Below are 23,688 nucleotides of genomic sequence, written 5' to 3' on the forward strand. Positions count from 1 at the left end.
TTATTTTGTATACCTTTTTGCACTTTTCTGAGTTGAATAGATGACCTGTTTTTGTGAATTTGATTGGTTTTACTTGAGTTCTCTATTATAAAATTTGCATTTAAGGCAGTATTTTATAATAATTTTCTTTGAATTATTTTTGAATGCATTTGGTTTTTGAATTTGAAATTCTTCATAACTTTATGTTGGCATTATTCTTATGCCGTATTTCTATGGCGTTACCGGCAAACCTGATGTAGGGTTTCTACATTACTTGGAGTGGTTTTGTTCTTAAACCAAATTTATGTTTTGTATTGTAGTAATATCTCAAGTTTAGTGTACTTTACGATAATATTGTTCAGTTACCAAAGTTATTGGTTCTTAATTCTGAATTCATATGAAGAATTTTATTTGGCAGTTTATTATTGTCTTAGTTTACCTTTATGCATTTTTTTTTCTAAATTGAATGTTTCTTCTTGATAGTTGTGAATCTAATTGAAATTAATTGTGTATAATACAATAATGGATGTATTATATTTTGTTTGTTTGTTTGTTTGTACCATAGTTTTTATTTAAATTAGTTGGACTCAATTTTGAAAGTATTTCGTATTTGAAATACAAATTAGGAAAGTATACTCGGTTTATTTTTTGAATGCTATAGGAACTACTTGTAACAAGCTTTTCTTCTTTTTATTAATGACTATGTTACTTATGTCCTTGTGTTCTTGAAGGCCTTGTATGCCACTGTAAACTTATTTTGCTTAGTGATAATAAATAGCTTCTGGAGGCAGGGCTTTAATCCGTGTAAGGCAGACATCATGTCAGCTAGGTAATGGAGCCCCTGTTCTCTGGTTAACAGTGTATTTTCTAGTGTGTCTACGTATTCAAAGTAAGTAGTTCCAAAATTTTCCGAGAATTTTGCTGATCCAATCCTGAACAAGAAATGGATTTGATTTCATATTTCTATATGTTTTTATGTCAGCACTAATGATTACGCATGTTACTTAACATAACGTTGTTAATAAAGCACTAGTTTGCATATCAATAAATAATTGTAGCCTTTGTTTGCCCTGTAATGGAATTATCTCAGCATCATCCACTTCTGTTTTCCTTAATATTTCTTATTTATACAGTATCGTCAATAACAGTAATAACATTATAATTGTATTAATATATGGAATTGTGTTAATATATGGAATTAATATATGGGAGAAGCATATTTGAAGGTTATATTTTAAATCAGGCAAAAATTATACTTAATTTAGCATAGGTTTTATAGAAGAGAAACATTGTATCTGACTCAGTTTAAATCGTGACTTGTGCAAACAAATGCGCTATAAAAAGGAAATAGATAAATTAATTTCGTTGAAAATGGACATAGTTTTCTACATAAACTATACTAAGCTTGACTTTTGGACAAATTTATATATATTACTACCAGCTAATGTGATGCAATTGCACTCAAAATCTTTATGTACACCAGTTTCCAAACTTTACGCGATTCTACTCTAACAAATCCCTGTTTCCTAAATTCTCTCATGCTAGAATGGATCAATTTTATTGAGGGTATATCATATGTAGCGTCTCAGTTCAAGTCAATCAATTAATTAAACAAGTTTTATTTGACCGACTTAATTAAAATGAATTTTGTAATAAATTATTAAATATAACGCTTCATTAATAACAAATTTAGATATGGGAGGCACAAAGAATATAATGAAGTAGAGCAAACTTCATTGAGTGGCCGTCTTTTATGATGTATTATGATTGGATTTGCTTGATGATCGGTTTATGGAGCATTAAATTGTTCGCGAAGTTTCCTACGTCAATGGGTTTCAAAGTTTCTGGTTACTCATTATTTAGTACATTTTCTCCTGAGTAAAGAATTAAAGGAAGAGAAAGTAATTTCCATATTTTTAGAAATGAATTATTACTGACAGGCTTGGAGATTTCAAAGTAAATTGCGGTTGCCTGACACTTCAGACTAGAGCTGGGAATTATGTTTTCTCAATTAAATTATTAATAAAATAAAATAATAAATAAACAGTATTTTTAAAAAATGTAAATTAAACAGAAGCTATAAATGAAAATTTAAATAAAAATAAAAATAATGGTAGATTTGTATCAATTTTGCTTACTGAGACTAATGAACGTTATTTAAAGAAATATGATAAACCTATCTGTTACTTTTCTCTCAGCTTAGCTGCACATGCAGGTAATCAAGCACTTGACTTTTTCAATATTATTAAATACTTATATACTTATTGGTATAATTTGTTCTGTTGTAAGGGAATATGTTATCAAGTACATATAAATCAGCTGAATAAAAGTAATAAACTTAATAAGGATTCAGGCATACAAATGTTTGTGAAATTATTCTTTGGAAAGTTATTGAATAAGCGCTATTTCGATCTGTTTAGAAAAAGGAGTATTTTATTCTGCCCATGCAAATAGACTTACGCCAAAAAATAGTCAAAATCGATTTGAAGAAGTCAAAATGGATATTTCTGTTGAATGTTTTCGCGATTACAATATATTGCTTGCTTTGTACAAGGAATTAAAAATGCGTTTGTTCTTACCATGTACTGTAAGGCTGATGACTTTACTTAGACCAGATCCGATGCCATTTGAAGCTTGACAAAGATAGTAGCCTGCGTCGTTTTCACTGACATCCAGAATTGTTAGAGATCCATTTTCAAAGACATGAAGATGAGAGCTGCTACTGATTGGCTTATAACTTTCCGGCACGCTCCCTGTAGAAATACATGAAAATAATGGTTGAAGCACAAGAAAATAATTAACACCTTAGAGCATTGATTTTCAAATAAATAAAGGACGATTTCGTTATTTTTCGTATTTAGGAGAAACTTTTTCGTTTAAATTATCATATTTTTTAGCTTATTTCCTCATTATTTGCGAGAATTCTTAAGCGTTTTATACCTTATTTTACTTACATTAACTAAGCTGAAACTAACGAAACTGAAAATAGTAGTCATAGATAACAGTATATGTAATTAATACTTAGTAGCATGTAGCTTATATACAAAAATTGTCAATCGTAATCACCGATATTTGCCGAAGCCAAACTTAATTCGTACACATTGTTATATCCCTAAGATTAGCTGGTTTTTTTCCGTGTAGTCTTAAGACGTTCAGTTTATTTAAATGGCCCGTAATAACAACTAAAATGCAAAATTTCGAGTAGTCTGTTTAAATAGTAAGTATCTTTTCCGACAAACTGATGAAACAAATTAGGAATGTCTTTCTCATGTAAAATAAAATTTCTAGAGACAACCTTTCGCACTCAAGATAACTCACTTAAATGTTAAAAATGTTAAGTTTTCAGATTGTGATTTCATGCACTTTAAAATTGATGTAACGGATGTGTCAGATCTCTGTTACATTTTTGTATTTTGGCTATAACTTAAAATCTTTCATTTTATTCTACTAATTCAACATATAAAACACGTTAACAAAAAACACAATGAAATGTCGGGAAGTTCATTTCATTTCCAATCATAAAGCAAATAATCTAGACTTTTCGCTTACCGAAACAGGTGCACCACCTACTATAATTTCCGAGCATTTGACAAAATTCCCCAAAAATTATAAACATATATTTTAACTGTTTAAAAAATGAAAAATATACTTTTGAGTTCTGGCGTTCTTGCGGTAGGGAAAAAATTTTATTCTTGCATTCTTGAGTTAAATAAAAAATGCCGATAAATTCCCCAAGATTGGAAAAATATTTCTGAGCTTTCGGTATAAAACTTAAAAGCTGATTTATGTCTGATTTATATCATCAAGCAGTACGATAACAAACAACATTTTTTTTTTACCTCGTTTAGTATGTGCTTAGTTGCTCGCCCTTATATCTGACATCTTTCTTTCTTATTTTTTTTCATGTTATATGAGAAATATATTGACTGAAAGTATTTTGCCTATTTGAGGTCACCTTTGCCATTTCTATTGGTAGTTTTTTTTTTATTTTAAAAAAGCAAAATTAATACGAAACTGAGTCATAATGGAAAGTTAATGAACTCTTAGATACAGCTGGGTAGGCTGCCTTTTGTAAACCTGAATTTAGAACTAAAAGCTAACAAATTGTCATTTCAGACCTAACAATTCTCCTTTTTTTTGTTTGTAACAAAAGGATGGAAGACTAAAACCTCGAATTTAAGGCATACGACTAAGTTTTAATCATCAATTTCGATGAAATTTCCTAAGAGCTTTATCGCTTAATTTTAAAGCTAACTTCCCTAAACTACTTTGGTTTTATTTCTCCATTGATAAAAGCAGAATTACAGCTGTTCTTGTTCTACACCATGAACCCGAAGTTTCTATTTAATAATCTGGAAATGAATGTCTAAAGCTACACAGACTACATTAAATAACTTTAAAAGAGAATTTTTCACTTGAATACTTTTAGTGATGTCCAGAAGATGATTTTGAAACTTTGATATTAAATGCACAAAGGTATTTGAATAGGTATTCCAGAACGAGATTAGTTTGGGAATTTAATTTTCATAGTTGCGCACATTTTCTTTTCCTTCTGTTTCTATCTGCGTTACTTTAAATTTAGTTTCGAAAAGCTTGATTTTTTTAACTTTTCTATTACGAACTATTATTTTACGTCTTTTTTTCTAAATTTTTCTAAATTTTCTATTATGATTTCTATTATCGTAACTTAAAATATTACTAAAGCAATTTTACGAAACTTTCCACAAATATTCTCTGAAATAATGTGAATAGAATAGACTAAAAGTTTAATTTTATATACGTATCCAAAATTTTTTCACACTGTTTTCTAAGTGAAATGAGAGAAATTTCCCGAAAAATAGCTAGTGCATGTACTCAAACAGGTATATTTACTAGACATGTTACTTCATCACTTATATTTTAGTCAATTTAATTTATTAAATCTTAGCAAATACAACGGACAAAAAAAAGTAAAGTGTTGAGGAATACTTTTATGGGATTATATCTAGTAATTCTGAAATTTTAACAAAACAATGTAAGAAAAAAACAAAGATTTTAATTAATAATGCCCATCTCAGCTTAAGAAATAACGCATACATGTGTTAGATATATAAGCACCCACTAGCGGCTAAGAGGTAAAGTCCCTGAACACTGGTAGTTTGGTTTAGGGTTATATTTCCAACGAACGGAACGGCTGCATGAGCGTTTTCTTGATTTTACTCATGTGTAACGTATATACAAGCCAGTTTCCCTTAGAAAGTACTCAACGGAGGCATCCCTCCCCTTCAACAGATAGCCCTCGAGTGCTTTACCTTAAGCAAACTAATCAAGCCAAACCGAAGTTTAGTTGTTATAAACACAAAAATTGTTTATACAGATTTTTGTGTTCTATTCTATTGTTTTTTCATTCCTTCACTTGAAAAGATTTGGGAAATGAGAATAAGTCGAATATATCTTGTTCAGTTCATAGAACAGAGAAACTAATTTGAGGCTCAGCTGCTACACGCACAAACTGATCATGACTTTTTCTCTTTGGATCACATCAGTAACAATTCTAAGATAATAAACATACGAAGCAATACAGCGTACAAAATTTGACTGAGCGAATCTAAGGAGTTGTTGCCCACTGCCTTGCTTATCTAAAGCAGGAACCACATAAAACGTACAAACTACAGATTTAGTGCGGCAATTCCAGCTTTAATCTGGATGGGAACTTGTAACCATCAACTTGATAGTCACTTTGGTAATGACCATAACGACTAGCTAGTGAGATGTCGTTATCAGAATGAAAGTTTCTTGGTTATTCTGTGCAATCACTAACAGCATGTAAAAGTTATAAATAACTTTGCAGATTATGAAAATAAATACGAATATACAGCTTTACACGCATTCCTTGCATTCTTTTTTAAATAAGAATAACCCATGCTTTAAACGCATACATAATACTTTATGCATTAATTAAGCAAAAACAAATATTATGTATATAGTCCAGAGAACTCAGGTATCTTTAAATAACATCTTGAAAAACTGAAGTGGTGAGAAAAATATATGTTTCGCATTTGTTGCTGAATTTGAGCTTATTATGCGTTTAATGTAGTATAAAAAGAATTTATATTTTACTAAAACATTTCCCAAAAGATATTAATAAATACATCTACAATAAAAACTTCAGTTATTTACCAAAGGTGTCGGTCGCTCAAAGTGAATATTAAACTCAAGTTCTAGTTAGAAATCTCTATAACCCCTTTTTGAGATTCTGTCTATACAACATTATATAAAATTATGGATGTATTACTTCGTTGCGAATTCCTCGTTTTATGAGAAACTGTAACTATTCCCTACAACAAAATTCCTACCGTACAAAATTTTAAACATATTGTTGCGTGCGTACGGGTACGTTACGAAATAAATGCACAAGTACGATGAAAAATGAACAAAAATTTATTATTATCACAACAAAAATGCTTGAGCCTTCTGAGGCCCACCAGCGGCCGAGCGGTAAAGACGCTGAACACTGGTAGTTCGGTCTGAGGTTCGAATCCCGCGAACGGGCTGGCTGCATGGGCGTTTTCGTGGTTTTCCCCATGTGTAACGTGTATACGAGCCAGTTTCCCTTAGAAAGTCCTCCACGAAAGGCATCCCTCCCTTTAGGCAGATAGCCCTCGTGTGCTTTGCCATAACTGAATAATCCAATCCAATCCAATCGAATCCTTAAACCTTCTGAAATTATCATGCAGTATTACAATATCTCACAGTAGTAATCTTTTAACTACTCAAATGTCCAATAGAACGTAATTCAAAACAGCTAAAGAAAGCTAATCCGCGAATTCGCTACAATCAACAAGAGCAGTTTTTTAAACAACAACAAACTCAGCAATTACTACAAACTGAGGTGTTTTCCTCCTTTTATAAGATTTTGAAATCACGCGCTAGAATTTTCCAGTACTTTCTCGAAATCAAAACGAGATATTTATTTATTTAATGCACGCGCTCTTGTATTTTTAATTTTCCGGCTTAGCTTTCTTCTTTTAATATTCGTCACGCGCTGCACTGCGCGGGAAATAAAACCAATTAATTTATAATTGAACTAACATTAGCTTTTTAAATACCAAATTCGTAACAATATCGTTTTATAGCAAAGAGAAATGCAATAAATCAATATTGAGCTGCCTAACGCTTTCATTACAGTTTTAAAAGAAGCTAATATCTATTTAAAGCAATGTTTTATCTCATTCTTTAAATTCTAAAAGAGTAATTCATTGTGACAGTTGCAATTGCAACAATTTTAGGTCTGTAAAATGGAATTTCAGTTTCACATGACTTAAATCAAACTATATTTTCTTTGCCTTTTAGATCAATAAAATATACTTCCTCTTAAAAGAAATAAAAAGTAGAATGCCACCCTTGTTAGTTGGTTTCTTAACAAAACTAAAAATTCTACATGCACTAACATTGTTATGAATGAATGAAAATATTTAAAGATTCATTTTTAATATGCCTAGAAAATTGAATGAGACTGCCTTCTTTACTTAACGCAAAGAAAAATCATTCAATTGATATAATTCTAATAAATTTTATAATAGTATTTATTCAGTTTCTGACTCATATTTCGATACATTGTTTTAAATTTAAAAAGAAATATATGACCATTAATTAACAAAACTTATTTTTAGAAGAAATTTCCTTTCATTTGTTCTACTAAATATCTTTTAGACTGAGAGTAATAAGCAAAATTGAAGGGGGGAAAAAGAATTAAAAATGAGACAGAAACTGCATTAACCCAAAGAAAAAAATGCCGATTTAGACCATATTAAATTAATTTCTTTAAATGCAAAATATCAAATTTTAACCTTTCTAAAAATTATTATTTGCAATTATTTCTTATAAATCAATGTTCTTTTGAAGCAGAACATAAGAACTTTAGAAATTCATATTCTATAATTTAAGATCTTTGATATATCTAGCTATATTTAGGTGAAAGTTTGAATAAATTCCGGTAATTGCTATTTTATGATGATGAATTTTTGTTTGCTTGACTAATTTTACAACTGAAAATATTTTTACAATTGACACATTTTATCTGTAAGTCTATTTAACTATAAGATTATAAAGTCACTTGTTTTTGCAATTGGATTCATATTCAAAGTATATAAAATTGTGAATAACTTTAGTTCTTTAATAATTGAAAGTTAAATGGCATATATTGTATCAGTAGTTTCTCTAACTACAGACTGGTATACAATTCATTCACGATTAATTTTAAGTGAATAGTTTCCACAACTGCTTTAGTACTACTTGAAAAAAAATACTGTATGAAAATGCAAGCATTTCCGAAAAATATATTTAAAGGTTCTAAAGTTTTGTCGAGGATTAATCACAAAGTAATTTTAAAATGTATATTCCCAGATACTGAGTACATATATCTCGAGAATTACTGCATTTCCTTCAGCTAAAATATTATCAGCTTTCGCAATATTATCATTGCCTAAGCACATGATGGGTAGTCTACCAAGCGCGCGAAATTTAATGGAGAGGGGGCCTTATCTATGTGCCAACTGTGCGACATCAATGAACAATAACTAACTTTTCCATCCCCCCATAATATACAACGGGTTTAATTTGGTTATATTGTTGCAAAGAATACGTTTTTAAGTTATACAAATTATTTCTTTCTTCGATGTTATTCGATATAAACATTGTGTTTAAGTATGATAAAAAATAAGACTTATTTCCTACCCTCTTGCAAGAGATTTATGACAAAGAACGACAAGCAAAAATTCGTTTGTTGCACTCCTGTTATTTTATTATACTTGGGGCATGTAAAAACATTAATTGATATTTCTCAGACAAATGAGACTTTAAACGGTTCTCTTAAAAAATTCCGTCGCTTTTATTAAGCTTCTAAATATATCTGATAGGTTTTTAGCTTAAAATTTGCACGAAATTTCCTAAGATTATGCAAAAAATATCTCGGGAGAAATGACTGATTTCTTTTTCACGAGAGCAGATGCCAAACATAAAATTAATATCCTAATATATGGCGCTTCGTAACTAAAGATACTGAACTTTGGCAATACATTAAATATTAATCAAAGTTTTCTCTAACGAAACAAATTAAAGTTTGGACGTATATAAAAAATATTAAGCTCTATATTATATCGCATTTAAAGAAAAATGCTCATTTGTTATGTAAAAAGCGGAAGAGATAAAAACGTATTTTCAGGAATAAATGAACGTACAATTAAATTACATAAATGAAACTGTACAACAATATGTTTCATGCGTTGTTGTAATTTAAGCTGTAAAGAGCGTATATGTTTTTCAACATTTTAAATATTTTAGGAAATAAATTCCTATTTAGATGCTTAATAATTATTTTAATTTTCATTTTAACAGTTAAACTTGGTCTTTTTAACGACGAATTAGTTGCATATTGACTAAATTTATGTAAAAGATACGCCTTAGGCCAGCCGTTCAAAACCTTTTGACTAACGCATATCATCTAAACAAAAAATGAAGAACTTTAGTTCCACCACGGTATTTTACAAAGATTATTTTTAAATTTCTCAATAGAAATATTAAAAAAAATATATTTTGCCATTTACACAACCTACAGGCTATTTGTATTTAATATGCACACATAAAAATATTAGATTAAGAACTGGTTACCATTTTAATTAGTAAAATACACGTTACAATTATTTAATTCTAAAGTTTAGTGTGAAATTTGGGCCTATTTAAGAGAAATTGATTTCTTTATGTCTGGTCTTATTTCGTCTAGTTTTAATCGTAAATTAGAATCCACTTTTAATTTTGTTCTGTATTTATTTTTCAAATATAACATGAAAGAAAATCTTTGTTCGCACAAACAGATTGTGCAGAAAGGCAACAAAACTTCAATAGTTTTGTCTGAAATGCCTTTCAATTCTTTGTTTTCTTCTGATACGCTAAAAGTTAACAAGTGGGTTATTTTTGAAGTCTTCAATTAGGTTAGATCACAGAAAGTTCCTATCAAGTGTTCTTTTTGCAACGATATAAAATGATAATTCATTTAATTTTCCAAATATATGAGCTAAATATGCTAAACGTGCAACCATAATTTACAAAATAATAATTTTTGCAGTTCAAATTTTGAATAACAGTGGAATAGTTGAATTTCTGATCGAAGTTGAAAAAGACGATTTAAAACTATGCCTCTGGATAACCACCTTATTTCGGAATATAACAAAAGCTTTTCATGTTCACTGCCCACCTCCTGATATAAAATCCTAAATATTCTCATTCAAAGCTCGGCTTTTAATAAAATTAACAGTTTTCACAGCTTGATTCGAAATGATTTTCAGGTTTCCGGGGATTGTTTTGGCTACTAATGTTTCACGATGAAAGTAGCAGTGAGTAAATTTAGTTTCAGGTGCAACGTTCTTTATTTGAGAAATAATGCTGGAATGTTTTCCTATTAAAGACCGAGCTCATACGGTAATGCACTTATTCCAAGGAATATCATTCTCAGACATAAAACTTTCAATTACTTTGAAAATTTCATTTGCAGTTACTTTATCATAAAGAGATTCAGAAATTAAATATTCTTCGGCAATTCGTTTATCTTCTCCGAAACATATGTAAACTAATAATTGAACAAAATTCGTTATATTAGTACTTTCATCCAATTGCAATGCGAATATTCACGATTTTTTATTTTTTGAATAAGTATCTCTTTTAACGAATTTCCCATTTCATGAATTCTTTGACTTACTGTATCATTTGATAACGGGATATTATGAAGTTCATTAGCCGCTTTTTCGTTGAATAATGTTAAAACGATATACTATGTAGCAGCTGATAAAGTAAGGTTTTCCCCAATAGTGTGAGCCTGCTCAGTCTTGGCAATTCTTAGGCTTGCTACGTAACGAGCTCTCAAAGCTATTTCTCTTGAAGTAACAAAACCTTTCATTACTTCTTTTCAATTTTTGAACTCCGGTACTTTCGTCTTAAAATATTTCGCTGCATCACTTTGCCGTCACGCAGAGTTTACTTTTACAAATTCCGTCCATTGTTTCAGAAGTGTAAGCTGTATAAAACTGTGGAGTGCATAGCGCACCCATGGTGACGATGTGCACTATCAAGGAATAAAATTATGTGTGTAATTTACCGTTATTTCTCCCCTCGAGTGTCATCTTTCTAACTACGCAGTTAAGCCTCTCCTTCGCCATTCCGTTGGAACTTTCCACCAAGCCATCTTATTACACACACATATATATTGTTTCGAAATGTACAGGCACGGTGAGATGGCTTCCCCGCAAAGAAGTTTTGGGGTTGCCATAAAATGGCAAAAAAGCAGGGTTGCTACATTTGGCAAGAAGTAGCCCATTTGGCGACAAAATTGGCGATATACCATGGACGGATGGAGAACCTTCTGGAACGAATTCTTACCGGTTTAGCCCACAATGTTCTCGAACACAAGCCGAAAGCTATATAAACCCTGCTGGTCCGCAGTCAGTTAGTGTGTGTGCCTCGTCGAAAGGGCGAGTCAGAGTGCCTCGCATAGAGTGCGATATAGTTAGTATCGAGTTGGTGTCTCGTCTACCGAGTCAGTCCGTGCGGAGTTGATCGAGTTGTCATCTGGGCAGCGAGTGCCGACTTGGTCGTCGAGTGCACCGAAGGAGTCTGTTAGTGTATCGCGGTTAGTGCATCGTCGAGAGAGCGTGTTGAGCTCCGGGAACGACTGAAACGAAGAGTCGGGAGCTGTGCTCGTGTGTCGTCGAGTGCATCGCGATTTGTAGCCTGGAGAGAGTACGTGGAGTTCCGAGAACGACCAAGCAGAGTCGGGAGCTGTACTCGGGAAAGCTCAGTCGGGTGCTTTGCAGGAAACTGTCTCCACCGTGATAGCCTGATTACCTGAATGCTGTGTCGCTGATTGTTCCAGCGTGTTTATAGTAGATCTTCGACGACTGTAAAAAGTACTATTGGAGCTGTCCTGATTAATATTCGCTAAATAAAGTGTGTTTCGACACTTCATCAAGTATCGCCGTTATTCACTCCAAATCTACAAACCCCGTACGATCGTGAAGGAAGAAAATAACGTAACAACTGGTGTCAGAAGAAGAAAAACGCGACAATATATATGTAAGAGAAAAAATAGGAAAGCAAACTTCTAAATTTAAACATATGCTGCTTACTTGCCTAATTTGATGTCGTACCTTAAAACCCGTGTACATGGAAATTATTGCATTCAACTATGATTGAAAAATATGGTATCTACAGAAAGGAGATCTGGTTTGAATTATCCTACAATAAAATTATGTTTCGAAACGGCCATATCTGGAAGTTTTTAGTTTATGCATTGTTCCAACTCCGCAATAAATTGTATTCCGAGACCAGAAATCATAGTACCGGATTTCTTCATATACGCATTAAAACATGACATATAGATATCTTCAGTTTCATTAAAATACTTTTTAAAGCATCACAGATAAACTGGCTCAACAAACGTGCCTGTCCCTTAAATACATCAGAACGTTTCAGATTTTTAAAATATATTTGTGGACAGACACAGCAGCAGACGTTAGCAACTTAGCAGTAGAAAAGCGAAAAAATGAACGAGACTTGTTCAAAATGAAATTTGCATTGGCTGAATTTAAGTCATGGTTTCTACATTTGAAATCATTATTAGATGAAGCATTGTATAAGTGCCTGCATTGTTAGCGTAAAAAACCTGCGATGGCGCAGTTAAAACATCTTTACCATTTTTGGACAGAAAGGCAAAGTAATCAAATTGAAATAGAAGGTTATGTGGCTACTGCAAATTTAAAAAAAAAAAACATAAATTCCAATTTTGTTGTAAATCCTTTTTTTATTGTATATAAGAAGAAAACCATGGATATTGTTTTAGGCCACTCTAACTGTTTGATGACTTACTACACTTGGGCTGACGTTTTCACCTTAATCGATCCTATAGTATTCACGATTTCGGCATGATGTTTCAAAATTCGTTTAGAATTTAACTTTGAAAAATTTATTTTTAATCAGCATAAATCTGTGTATTATGCTAAACTTCTAGATTTTATTACATGCATAACAATTTTCAAATTTTATCATATAAAAATTTTAAATGCATATTGATTGGTTTTAACCAAAAACATTATCAGTTTGTATTTAAATTTCTACAATGAAATTACTAATTAGAAACGTTCACTATATGCATGCATACATTTTACATATAATCTATGCAGTTTAATTTACACGATCTCGGTTATTATTTAATACTTGTGAACTTATTAAGAGCACTCTTTTAACATTTTTAGACTTCTTTAAAAATAGACAAGAAAAATAACAGCTTTTTAATATTTAATTCATAATTAAACAGTTACAATGTAAGTATGTCTGCAGCTCTGAGTAATATTTTTTGTTTTAAAATTTTACCAGTAAGAACAAATATACTTTAATGCTGATTTTACAAAGATACCACACAAACAAATATTTAATGCACATATTGTTGTATAATAATTAAAATGCTAAACATACTGTAATTTAGTAATTAATATTCGTCTAATAGTATATATCTGCTAGAAGATTGTATGAAATAAAATGTCATGTAAAATTAAAGAAGACATTTTGCTCAACGGGAATTAAAATTCATAGTATATAAGTTCATGTTAATAGAATCCATTGCATAAAATAGCAGGCATACAAAGATGCTATTCAGAGATAAATCAGACATATTCTTAAGAATGATATTACGTAAACTACGGTAGTGTATATATAAATATAACAAATACGTATTAAAGTATATTTTCAAGGAATTTAACTATTTTTCTTACGAAATTGTGAAAAGACATTCTGGGGATTCATTAGCAGATTTCGCTATGCTTTAGCTCAGATGTTAAAAATGTAGTACAGAAGCAGTACTAATTTGTGCTGCTATACTTTCTAAAATGTATTTTCATACTAGTTTAAAATAAAAGATAATTAATAAACAAACAAAACATACCGGGTGGCCATAATTAAACTGACAGTGCTCACAGTGTTCTGCAGCGCGATCTATTTGCGAGAATGACGCCACATTTTGTAGGAAGATTAAACAAGACGGGGGACGAAGGGTTCCGCGAAAAAACAAATTAGTTCCAAAAGTCACCGATAGGAGAATATTTGGCGCTGTGTAATAGAAAATAGAGTGTTAACAAATGCAAATTAATGCAGAATAAAATTACCTTTTATAATGCATATTTTCTGATTTAATTCAAGTGCACTATGGCAACACTTTAAAAAATTGTAAAATCTACATAAACACCGATAAAGTCACGTGATCTGCAATATCACGTACGCTGAGCAGAAGAAGAAGTTCTTTATTTAAATTCCACGTTACATCCATTCGCACAGTGCCAGCTGCTTGGGTTTTAAAAGGCAATGTGTTACTTTTCGAATCAATCGGATTGAACGTTTATGTGCAATGTCTCCTTTTTTAGTCGAGCGTGCGTTACTGGTCAAATTCTTTTACCTCAACCAGTGCAACGCGTCAGACGCTCTTCGTGCTTTTAGAACGCACAAAAAAATGCGTAAAGGTAACGGTCCTGTGTCAGTTAATGGGCTAAAAGCAATGGTTGCGACGTTTGAGAAACCAGGTTCTCTGAAGGTTCAGTCAGGCAGAGGACGAAAACCTGTACCTAGGATACAATCAAAGCAGTTGCCACGGCGATTGTCGACAGAGGACCAGACAATATTGCTGCCACCTCTAGCGCTCGTGGAGTAGCTCGGAATATGGATGTGCCTTACAGTACGGTATGGAAAATCTTACGAAAGATTATCAACTTCTATCCGTACAAGATCAGCCGCGTACAGGAGTTACTGTACCCCGAACATGATAAGCGATTGACTTTTGCTTTCACCTTTCTTACCAGAATGGAGGTGGATGATGCTTGGCCGTGGAAAATCTTATGGGGAGACGAGGCCCACTTTTACCTGAATGAAACTGTGAATACCCAGAACTGCCGAATTTGGGATGACAAATCATCACATGCAGTCACAGCAATTCCCTTCCATTCACCAAAGGTAACTGTTTGGTGTGGGTTCACAGCGGAATTTATCGCAGGTCCATTTTTCTATGAGAACATTAACCCGACAGGACAGGAAACCTGTTCTGTTACCGGAGAGAAATATCGCCACATGTTGAACAGCTTTGTCATTCCGGCACTTCAGCAAAGACAATGCCTGGAGAAAATCATTTTCATGCTAGATGGAGCCCCTTCCCACGTTGCTGTAAGGGTGCAAAAGATGCTACGACAGAAATTCACAACAGAAAGATTTATTAGCCGCTACATTCCAACTGCATGACCACCTCGGTCGCCTGATCTTACCCTATGCAACTTCTGGCTATGGGGTTACCGTACGTCCAAGGTCTATGTAGGAGTGGTCCAGGACCTGGCTACGTTAAAGGATAATCTATCACGGACTGTACTTGAGATTCCTGCAGACATGTCACTTTCTGTTGTTGTGCATACTGAGCACAGAATGCAATATGTGGTCCACAACAACGGCAGCCACATTGAACCTCATTTGAATGCAAAATAAAAGGTAATTTCCGTATTGATTTGCATTTAACATTTTATTTTCTATAACACAGCGCCAAATATCCCCTAGCGGTGACTTTTGGAACTAATTTGTATTTTCGCGGAATCCTTCGTCCCCCGTTTTGTTTAATCTTCCTACAAAATGTGGCGTCATTCTCGCAAGTAGATCGCGCTACAGAACACTGTGAGCACTTTCAGTTTAATTATGGCCACCCGTTAGATTGTACATCATTAATATAAATCCATTTTTTGGTAAATACGTGTTCCAGAGAGCTAGGAAAGTCAATTTACATTAATGAGTTCCATAAGAATAGAAACATTTATCTTTTAATGTACATATAATAGCAATGAAATTCAAAAGCAGTTCGTGTAAAATAAAATTCGTATACATTCATTTGAACGAGATTTGTGATAATGCGCATCTGATGCGTAATCACTATTTATAATATCCGAGGCGAACACAAAAAGAGAAAAGGAAGCATCAGTCAGTCGGTAACATAAAATGAAATTTCTAAACGTAACCTTTTTTTAGTGCAAAGAGGCATTATCCCAGAAGGGCTATTGGTCTCGAAACAGCATTTTTCATCGAATCACTAAAAGCATTCAATCGCTTTTCAAATTGTTGCCATCAAATATTATCACCCTGAAGAAATTAAATTTAAATGAATTATTATTTAAATTTTCCTTATTATCCTACTTAAAGAGATTAAAGAATGAAGAATGAGTATAAATGTATGTACGCTTCTCGCATTATTAAAATGACGGTACCTAGAGCCATCAAATTTTAAATATCGTAGTCCTCTTCCTGAAAATGGGCAGCCGGAAGACGGAATTTTGAATTCGTTTTATTATCTTGTTCATATTTTGTGAAAAATTAACTAATTTGTGATTAAAATATTCAATGATTTCGAAGCGAACATTGGCAACACTGTACGGAATAAAACACTTTTATCTCCTGCCAGTGAGACTGTCTATCGGATATTCTAAAAATATGCTGTTTTCAAATATTTTTAGTCCAATGAGCCGTTGCCCGAAATGCTCTTGGAAAGACTCTCGAAACGTGTATATGTGTGTAAATGAAGGGGGCGGTAACATAAAATCAGCAGTCTCTCTCTTTTTTTAAAAAAAATTTTAACGGAGCTTGCTTGCTTTATGCGTCTATCATTCACTACAGTGCAGTCTATCATTCGGCTTACCGACTGTTACTGTTCATGCGTATATGCCTCTGCGTAATGTGTCTAATTTAGCAAACATTATTGCAGTATTTAAAAGCTGAAATCTACTCAAATACAGAAAGAATGAAGGAAAAAAAACTTTTTGTATCGATGAAGCAAACATTTTTATGCATTCAAGACACTGGATAATGTTGAGGGTAGCTGACGATTTTGAACGGATAACAGCAGGAGAATTGGAAAGGAAACGAATAGAAATGGAAAAACAATTTCCATCAAGAATCATTAAGCATGTATTAAACGAAAGAATGATTACGAAAAAAACTTTTTCTATGCAAAACTTACTGAATCTCTGTATATTATTAGGTTTGTATAGTTTGGTAAAAAAAACAACGTGTGCCTGTTTTATAACAAATGGCGTAGAATTGGTAATGATTTCCATGAAGGAAACCCAAATTTCAGAGCATGCGTCTGCTGGCCCGACCGCTAAAGGAAAAGCTAAGTTACCCGACATTTAAATGTTTCTCGTGAAAAATATCAATGAATTTTGCAGAAATGGAAGCATTCAAGCAAATCTTCAGAAATTAATTGAAGCTCTAAACATAACGGATAATCAAATATTCAACTGTGATGTGTAAGGTCTTATTTACAAAATGTTATTTAATGACACAAAGTCTTGCATCCTGAAGCAGCAGCTTTTGGCTGTAAGCGTAGTAAGAAATCGTTGACATTTTTAGCAATTATTTTCGGAGTTGAAGAAACTTAGGCTACTTACCGTTAAAATATTCGCAAAAGTCCACAGCAAAAAAAGCTATCCCTAAATCCAAGCTAGAAGATTGAATTTTAAGTTACAAGTTCTTAAGGTTTTCTGAAATACGTAAACACTTCCTTTTTCCAAGTTGCATAAAATCGTTCACTTTCTGTCAATGCTGCCAAAAAATCTCCGAATCAAATAGACTTTTCCTTAAAATGCATTACTTAATAAAGACAAATTACGTATGTACAGTAAAATTTAGAACTTCTCAATTGAATCTTGATTTAAAGTAAACGATTCAGGAAATTTCCAGAATTTGATTGGATTATAAAAGAAATTTTAATTTAAAATGTATAATACACATTTTATCCAGTTGCGAACTAATTATTTCCATCATTATTTTATTTCTGATATATGCCCCTTCCGAAAATTTAATTTAAATCTTCTATTGCAAAATGTTTTCCACAAGATTTTCATATAAACCCAAGTTTCGAAATTTTCACTATTTACCCCGCGACTGCTCTGCGAATTTTGCCTTTTCCCCCAAAAAAAATTACTGCTAGAATTACTGCTCAGGATGTCAGATTTAACAAGAAACGATTTCACAAATGAACTCTGCAGAGAAAAAAAAAAAGACTGCACATATATATAAACAAGATACCTTCAGCTTTTCTCCACGTTAATCTCGGAGGCGGAAATCCTTCCGCTTCGCAGTCAATCATTACGCTCCGCCCTTTGATGACGTCAACATCATTTGGTTCCGACTTCCACCGCGGAGGAACTGAAAGGCAGAAATACAAATACTTATTAGAAAAAATATGAACCTTGAATTTTTATTTTTATTTTTTTTTTTTTCCTCCAAGGATCATTTTCAAAGGCAAAAGAGCATTAAATACCTATTAAATGTCATTATTAGCCCATCCAAACCATGCCCACAGAGACTAAAACATGTCTTTAGAAAGTAATCATCGCTCGTTCACATTTTATATCGACAATTAAAGAGATTTTTATAATGGCATTTTCATGTTTTCATTTTAATTAGAAATGAAGATTTAATTGTAGCGAAAAAACACTAATAGCATAAATTATTCCTTTCATTATTATATTTATTTTTTTATTTTTAGGCAACAAATTACATTTCTTTTGAAGAAACAGGCTCTTATTTTTAAGAAATTAATTACTGAATAACATGCAGCTAATATTACTAAAAATATCATTCATTAAAGTGTATTAAAATATATAATATTCTTATAACTTCAACTATTTTCCACCCTGTTTTGAAATAACTAAGTTTTATAATGGGATTTAGAAAGTAGAAAATAAATAAATATGCAAATCTGAGGAAATTTATATGAAAATAAAGTTATTTATTCTGTTTATTCATCAGTAAAGGAACTGAAATGTTTTTATAAAGAAAATTGATGTTCAAGAGCACATAATTCCCTTTTCTAACAAAAGTCTCTCAGAGCCGGAAAGATAGTACTTTGTCACCATAAAGAACCGTTAGCACTTGTGACGGCAGTAGAACATTATCTATACGGTCGCAATTTCTGTTGCGCATTGATCATGCACCATTAAGGTACTGAATATCGGGAGTCTAGAAGTTCAAATGTATAGATGTATGGGTATATGAATATTATATGAAAATTCGATACCATAAAGCAACTGAGCATTGCAATGCTGTCAAGTGAATCCAATGTCGTATTGAAAAGTACAAGCGCTCAAAGCCGAGGAACTGTTCAGAAAAAGTATAAAAATGTTCCAGATATAACAAATTAGCCCAGGTTCAATAACATCAGTGACTGATGCCTGGAGCAGCGAAGAACTGAGAAAGCACCAAATAGAAAATCCTCAATTGGACAATCAATTAATGGAAACTGGGAATGAAAATTGAGCTGGCAAAAAATATGACTCTTTAGTCGTACGACCAAGATATATAGGAATTTATAAAATTTTCTTCACCTGCAAGATAAAATATAGTGCAGCACATAGGAAGTTGACGCAGAAATGAATTTCAAATGGCAACTTATATTACCGAGATTTCGATTCCCTCATTATGTGACAGCTTCATATTAGCTTTAAAGATGTCCTTTCGATTTAACGAAGACACTCCATAAAGTTCGTGAGCGTTTATTCTAGGGAAAAACAAAAGCAGATGTAGAAACGTGGTGGTAATTCTGTAATGCATGCAGAGCTCAAAAACGCCCACACCCACATAAATGAATAAAATTACAGTGTTGCAGTGTAAGAACGCCATTCGAAAAGACTGCTCTGAATGGCCTCAGTAGATAACTTATAGAAATAAGGGAAGCTAGCACACCTCAGGTGGCATGGACCATTTATTGCTAGCAAAGACTTCAGAACAAAATCTCAATTTAACGATTTTTTTCAATTTAAACAAATTATCACAAATTTCCAAACTTTTCTATTTTTGAATTTCTTAAAAATTTCTCGGCAAAGGAGACCAGCTTTCGTTGATTAATTAGTCTGTGATTATATTAATGATAGGTCTGCTATGTTTTACTTTGCTCTAAATAACCGCGTTTAATGACCGAATGAGTTTTATTAGAGACCTTTAGAAAGGCAAATTATAAAAAACTCTTAGGATAAGTAGGAAATGCTGAATTTTCATTAAAAGCAGTAATTGAATGTGATACATTTGCTCTTACAGAATTAAATTTTATAATGGGATTTATATGAAAATAAAGTATGAATAAAGTATGAATACTATATTCTGGAAGTGAAGAATGGAGTTTTAAAATCTTAAATATGGACAGGACATCTTCTAATCGATTTCCGATCAATATGAAGTCAATCAATCAAGCTACTAAAGGTTATCAGTATCGAATTTATCTATATACGATATATAATAATTCTGAAGGACACAATGGATCCAGTACTGAGAAAGATAAGGAAACATTATATTCGCAGACGATTTCCTAACCTTCAGATTACAAAAAAACTCCCAATAATGTGTGAAGCAGAAAATGGTTTATTTAACCCTTCTAAAAATTAAAAACCAGTTTCAGGAGAAAAATATTTGAGGGAAACCCTATATTTTTTAACATCATATATATTTTTCTAAATATTAATTTAGTACTTAAAATAATAAAAAGAATATGTTAATCATTAAAATTTCTACTATCATACACTTTACCAAAATCTTTCTAATTATTTAAGCGCGTACATTTTGTGTTTCGATGCACAGTTGTTTACGCATACGTTTGTATTTCGATGTATGTGCTTCTATGTATATACATATGGTATAGTTTTGTATTTCCCGATTTAACGAATAATATCACTTTAGTACACTTTTGTATCGATCATTGTAGAAGTATTAAGTGTATATTTTATTTTTGATGAAAGCATGAGTGCCTAATTAGGATGTAAACATAGCACATGTAAGAAAAGATAAAGGAGCATTATCTTTGCCATGTCGTAGAATGCATACCATGAATTACCATTGCTGCGCTGTGTCTTTCCGATCCTGCCTCGTTGCTTGCTATACAGGTGTAATTAGCTCTGTGTTCTGGCTTAACAGGATCAAACAGAAGCGTCGAAGAATAGTCAGCTAGGTTGTGAATCCTTACATCTCCATCTTTCTTTAACACGTGATCGTCCCTCAACCACTTGAGAGTAATGGGTGGATCACCTTTTATTACTGTGCACGTGATGCTCAGTCTTTGTCCCATTTGAACAGATGGAGGAAGATTGAAAGGTTCAATTACTGGACGAACTGAAATGGAAGCACAGAATAGCAAGAACACAGAATAGAAGCAGTAGCATAGAGTATAGATAATTGCATTAAGCTGTGTAACTAATCGATTAAGGAGCCAGTTTTCAGTTATAGAAAGCTGTATTTTCTGAAGTATTCAAAAGAAAACCTTTATCACACGTCATCATGAGTTTCATGCAGTACACTGATTGTTTAAAGTAATATAAAACTGAAAAATGAGTAATGAGAATAGTTCTTTATGCCCCAAAATATACGGTATTTGGTATACTCCAAAAACACAGTAACTTTAGTTGTGTTTTGTTTGAATAATATACTGTGTCAGAGGAAAGGAAAATCTAATCGACGATTAACTGCTTCAACAAATCCAAATCACGCAAGTAGATGCTGCATTCGCCTCGAGAAATTTAAAACGGAAAGCTTGAAACTGAACGTCAGCAAAAAGTACTTTAACCGATTTTTAAGCACAAAAGTGCATTTCTGTATCATAAATAGGCCAGACAATGCGTGGTAGAGCCAAATATATGTGCCAGGAAGCTGTACTGAACCTTTTTAACCATGGTGAGATTCAGATTTATTGAATGTGGTTGGTTCTCCTATGCAAAACACATCCACTAGGGTGGCTACATCAATCACTGTACAACTCGCTTCTTTGACCGGTCATCAGATATGACTGTTCAGAAACCGCTACATATACATACCGCTACATATACGTATGGGTCATAATACGGTGTACCGTCTCAACATACGATATATTAGATTCCCGTTTTAATATGATGACGAAGGCAGTGTTCTTACAGGATAAGGAAAGGGGCCAAGAACACAATAGCAAAAGAATAATCTAATAATTACCGCAGGAAATGAAAAATGACGACCTTTAGATAAACAGACAGTGGCATGAACCAGACGCTCCAACCAGTTATACCGCAACAGAATCTTCAGCCATGCTGCAAGAAATCTTTTCAATATAATCATTTCGCATGATACTGATTTCGTTTTCCTCCTCAATGCCTTAACCTTTCACCACGCGTTGTCTGCTTGTCAATAATATTAAAGAGAATGTGATCAGCTTTAAAGATCTGCCAAGAACACTGCATTTATTATACAAGCAAATTGCTTACTTTTGCAGGAGTCTGCAGTAACTTTTGTTCCAGGATATGCTTTAAAAAACAACGTGAACGATATGAAAACTACTTACATAAAAGTGTTACACTTTTCGAAAGCTTACATTAAGCATACCACGGTAAATGAACTTGCCAGTACTATGTACGCTATTTTCTTTCAAGAGATATGATTTTGCAGATGATAACAATATAAATCTTTTCATTTTGATACCGTATATTTTGGTGCCTATGATAGTCGAAGTGGTAGAAGCAACAGCAGTAATTTCAATAGTAAAAGAAAAGAGCATAACAATATAAATTTCGCTAATTTTACGCTGAACAGTGCTGAGTGGAAGTGCACTGTTATTTTGTAGCACCTCATGTCCGAACATAAAAACAAGCGAGTTTTATTTTAATTTAAAAAAGATGAGTTAAGTTGTTAGTGAATGTAAATTTAATATTATATTAAAGACATGACAAAATAATAATATATATTCCTATACAAGAAATGCATAACAATTCTTTGAATATTTAAACTTGAAATACATAGGAAAGCAGTCATCGCTTTGAAACAAGGGACAAATCAGAATACTTGTAAGCATATAAAGCCTATTATGTGCATCTTAACTTATTTCGTACACATTTCATTTAACCCAAGACTTGGAGACAGTATATTGAGTTATAGCAGTAAATGAGTGTAATCGCATATATTACTATTCTTTCTGCAAACAACAAAATTGCTATTCTCAGATACAGTTCAATTGGCTAACAAATATTTGCGCGACTTATAAAGCAAAAAACTCGCGGTGGATGTAAATCACAGTAAATTTGGAAGTAATTTTGTAAATATGGTTGCAAATAGCATAAAGGTTATTTTATTTTTAATTTTGTTTAAACATTTAATATGGAAATATTTACTTCTGCTTGAATTCAGTTTTTAGCTTCTTACTAGAAATGAATGGCGAATTTTAAAAATACTGTATTAATTAGTACTGTTTATTTCGAAATCTAAATACATCGATGAGCAAATGTTTTCTTAACATTTTTTTTCGGATCAAAATTAAAGATTTTGTAGAGTGTTTAGATCAAAGAAATGAATCAATAATCTATAATATACTTTACAGTTCGAAAATTAGATATATAATATATAACATTATATCAGACCAAAAGTTTGAAATTTTGCAAGTTTTTTAAAGTTGCAAGTTTTTGCATTATTATTAAGCACTTTTTAATTATTCTGAAGTACAGTATGACTGTAATCAATCAAATTTCATTTGCTCTGAAAATTAAATTTCTAACCTAGTTTGGAATATAATGTAATTATAATTATATGTTTTATAATATATTCTTTATTTCCTGAAATTAGACACATACGAGCTTTTAAACTAATTTTCCCTCCATATAG

The 23,688-nt window shown here is 32.2% G+C and overlaps 1 protein-coding gene across 1 annotated transcript in view; it reads right to left on the bottom strand.

The window, feature by feature from the left end:
- LOC118183143 (cell adhesion molecule Dscam1-like) overlaps window positions 1-23,688 on the bottom strand; it is a 610,771-nt gene that overhangs the window by 90,584 nt on the left and 496,499 nt on the right. The window contains exons 10-12 of the mRNA XM_085816874.1: window positions 20,899-21,183; window positions 18,109-18,228; window positions 2,559-2,732 (exon numbers count right to left, since the gene is read on the bottom strand). Of these exons, the coding sequence (XP_085673000.1) occupies window positions 2,559-2,732; window positions 18,109-18,228; window positions 20,899-21,183 (579 nt within the window). The remainder of the gene's footprint in view (window positions 1-2,558; window positions 2,733-18,108; window positions 18,229-20,898; window positions 21,184-23,688) is intronic.

This window comes from Stegodyphus dumicola, chromosome 5 (assembly GCF_044657685.1).
Source record: "Stegodyphus dumicola isolate Sdum_Otavi_A_Nest chromosome 5, ASM4465768v1".
Classification (NCBI taxonomy): Eukaryota; Metazoa; Arthropoda; class Arachnida; order Araneae; family Eresidae; genus Stegodyphus; species Stegodyphus dumicola.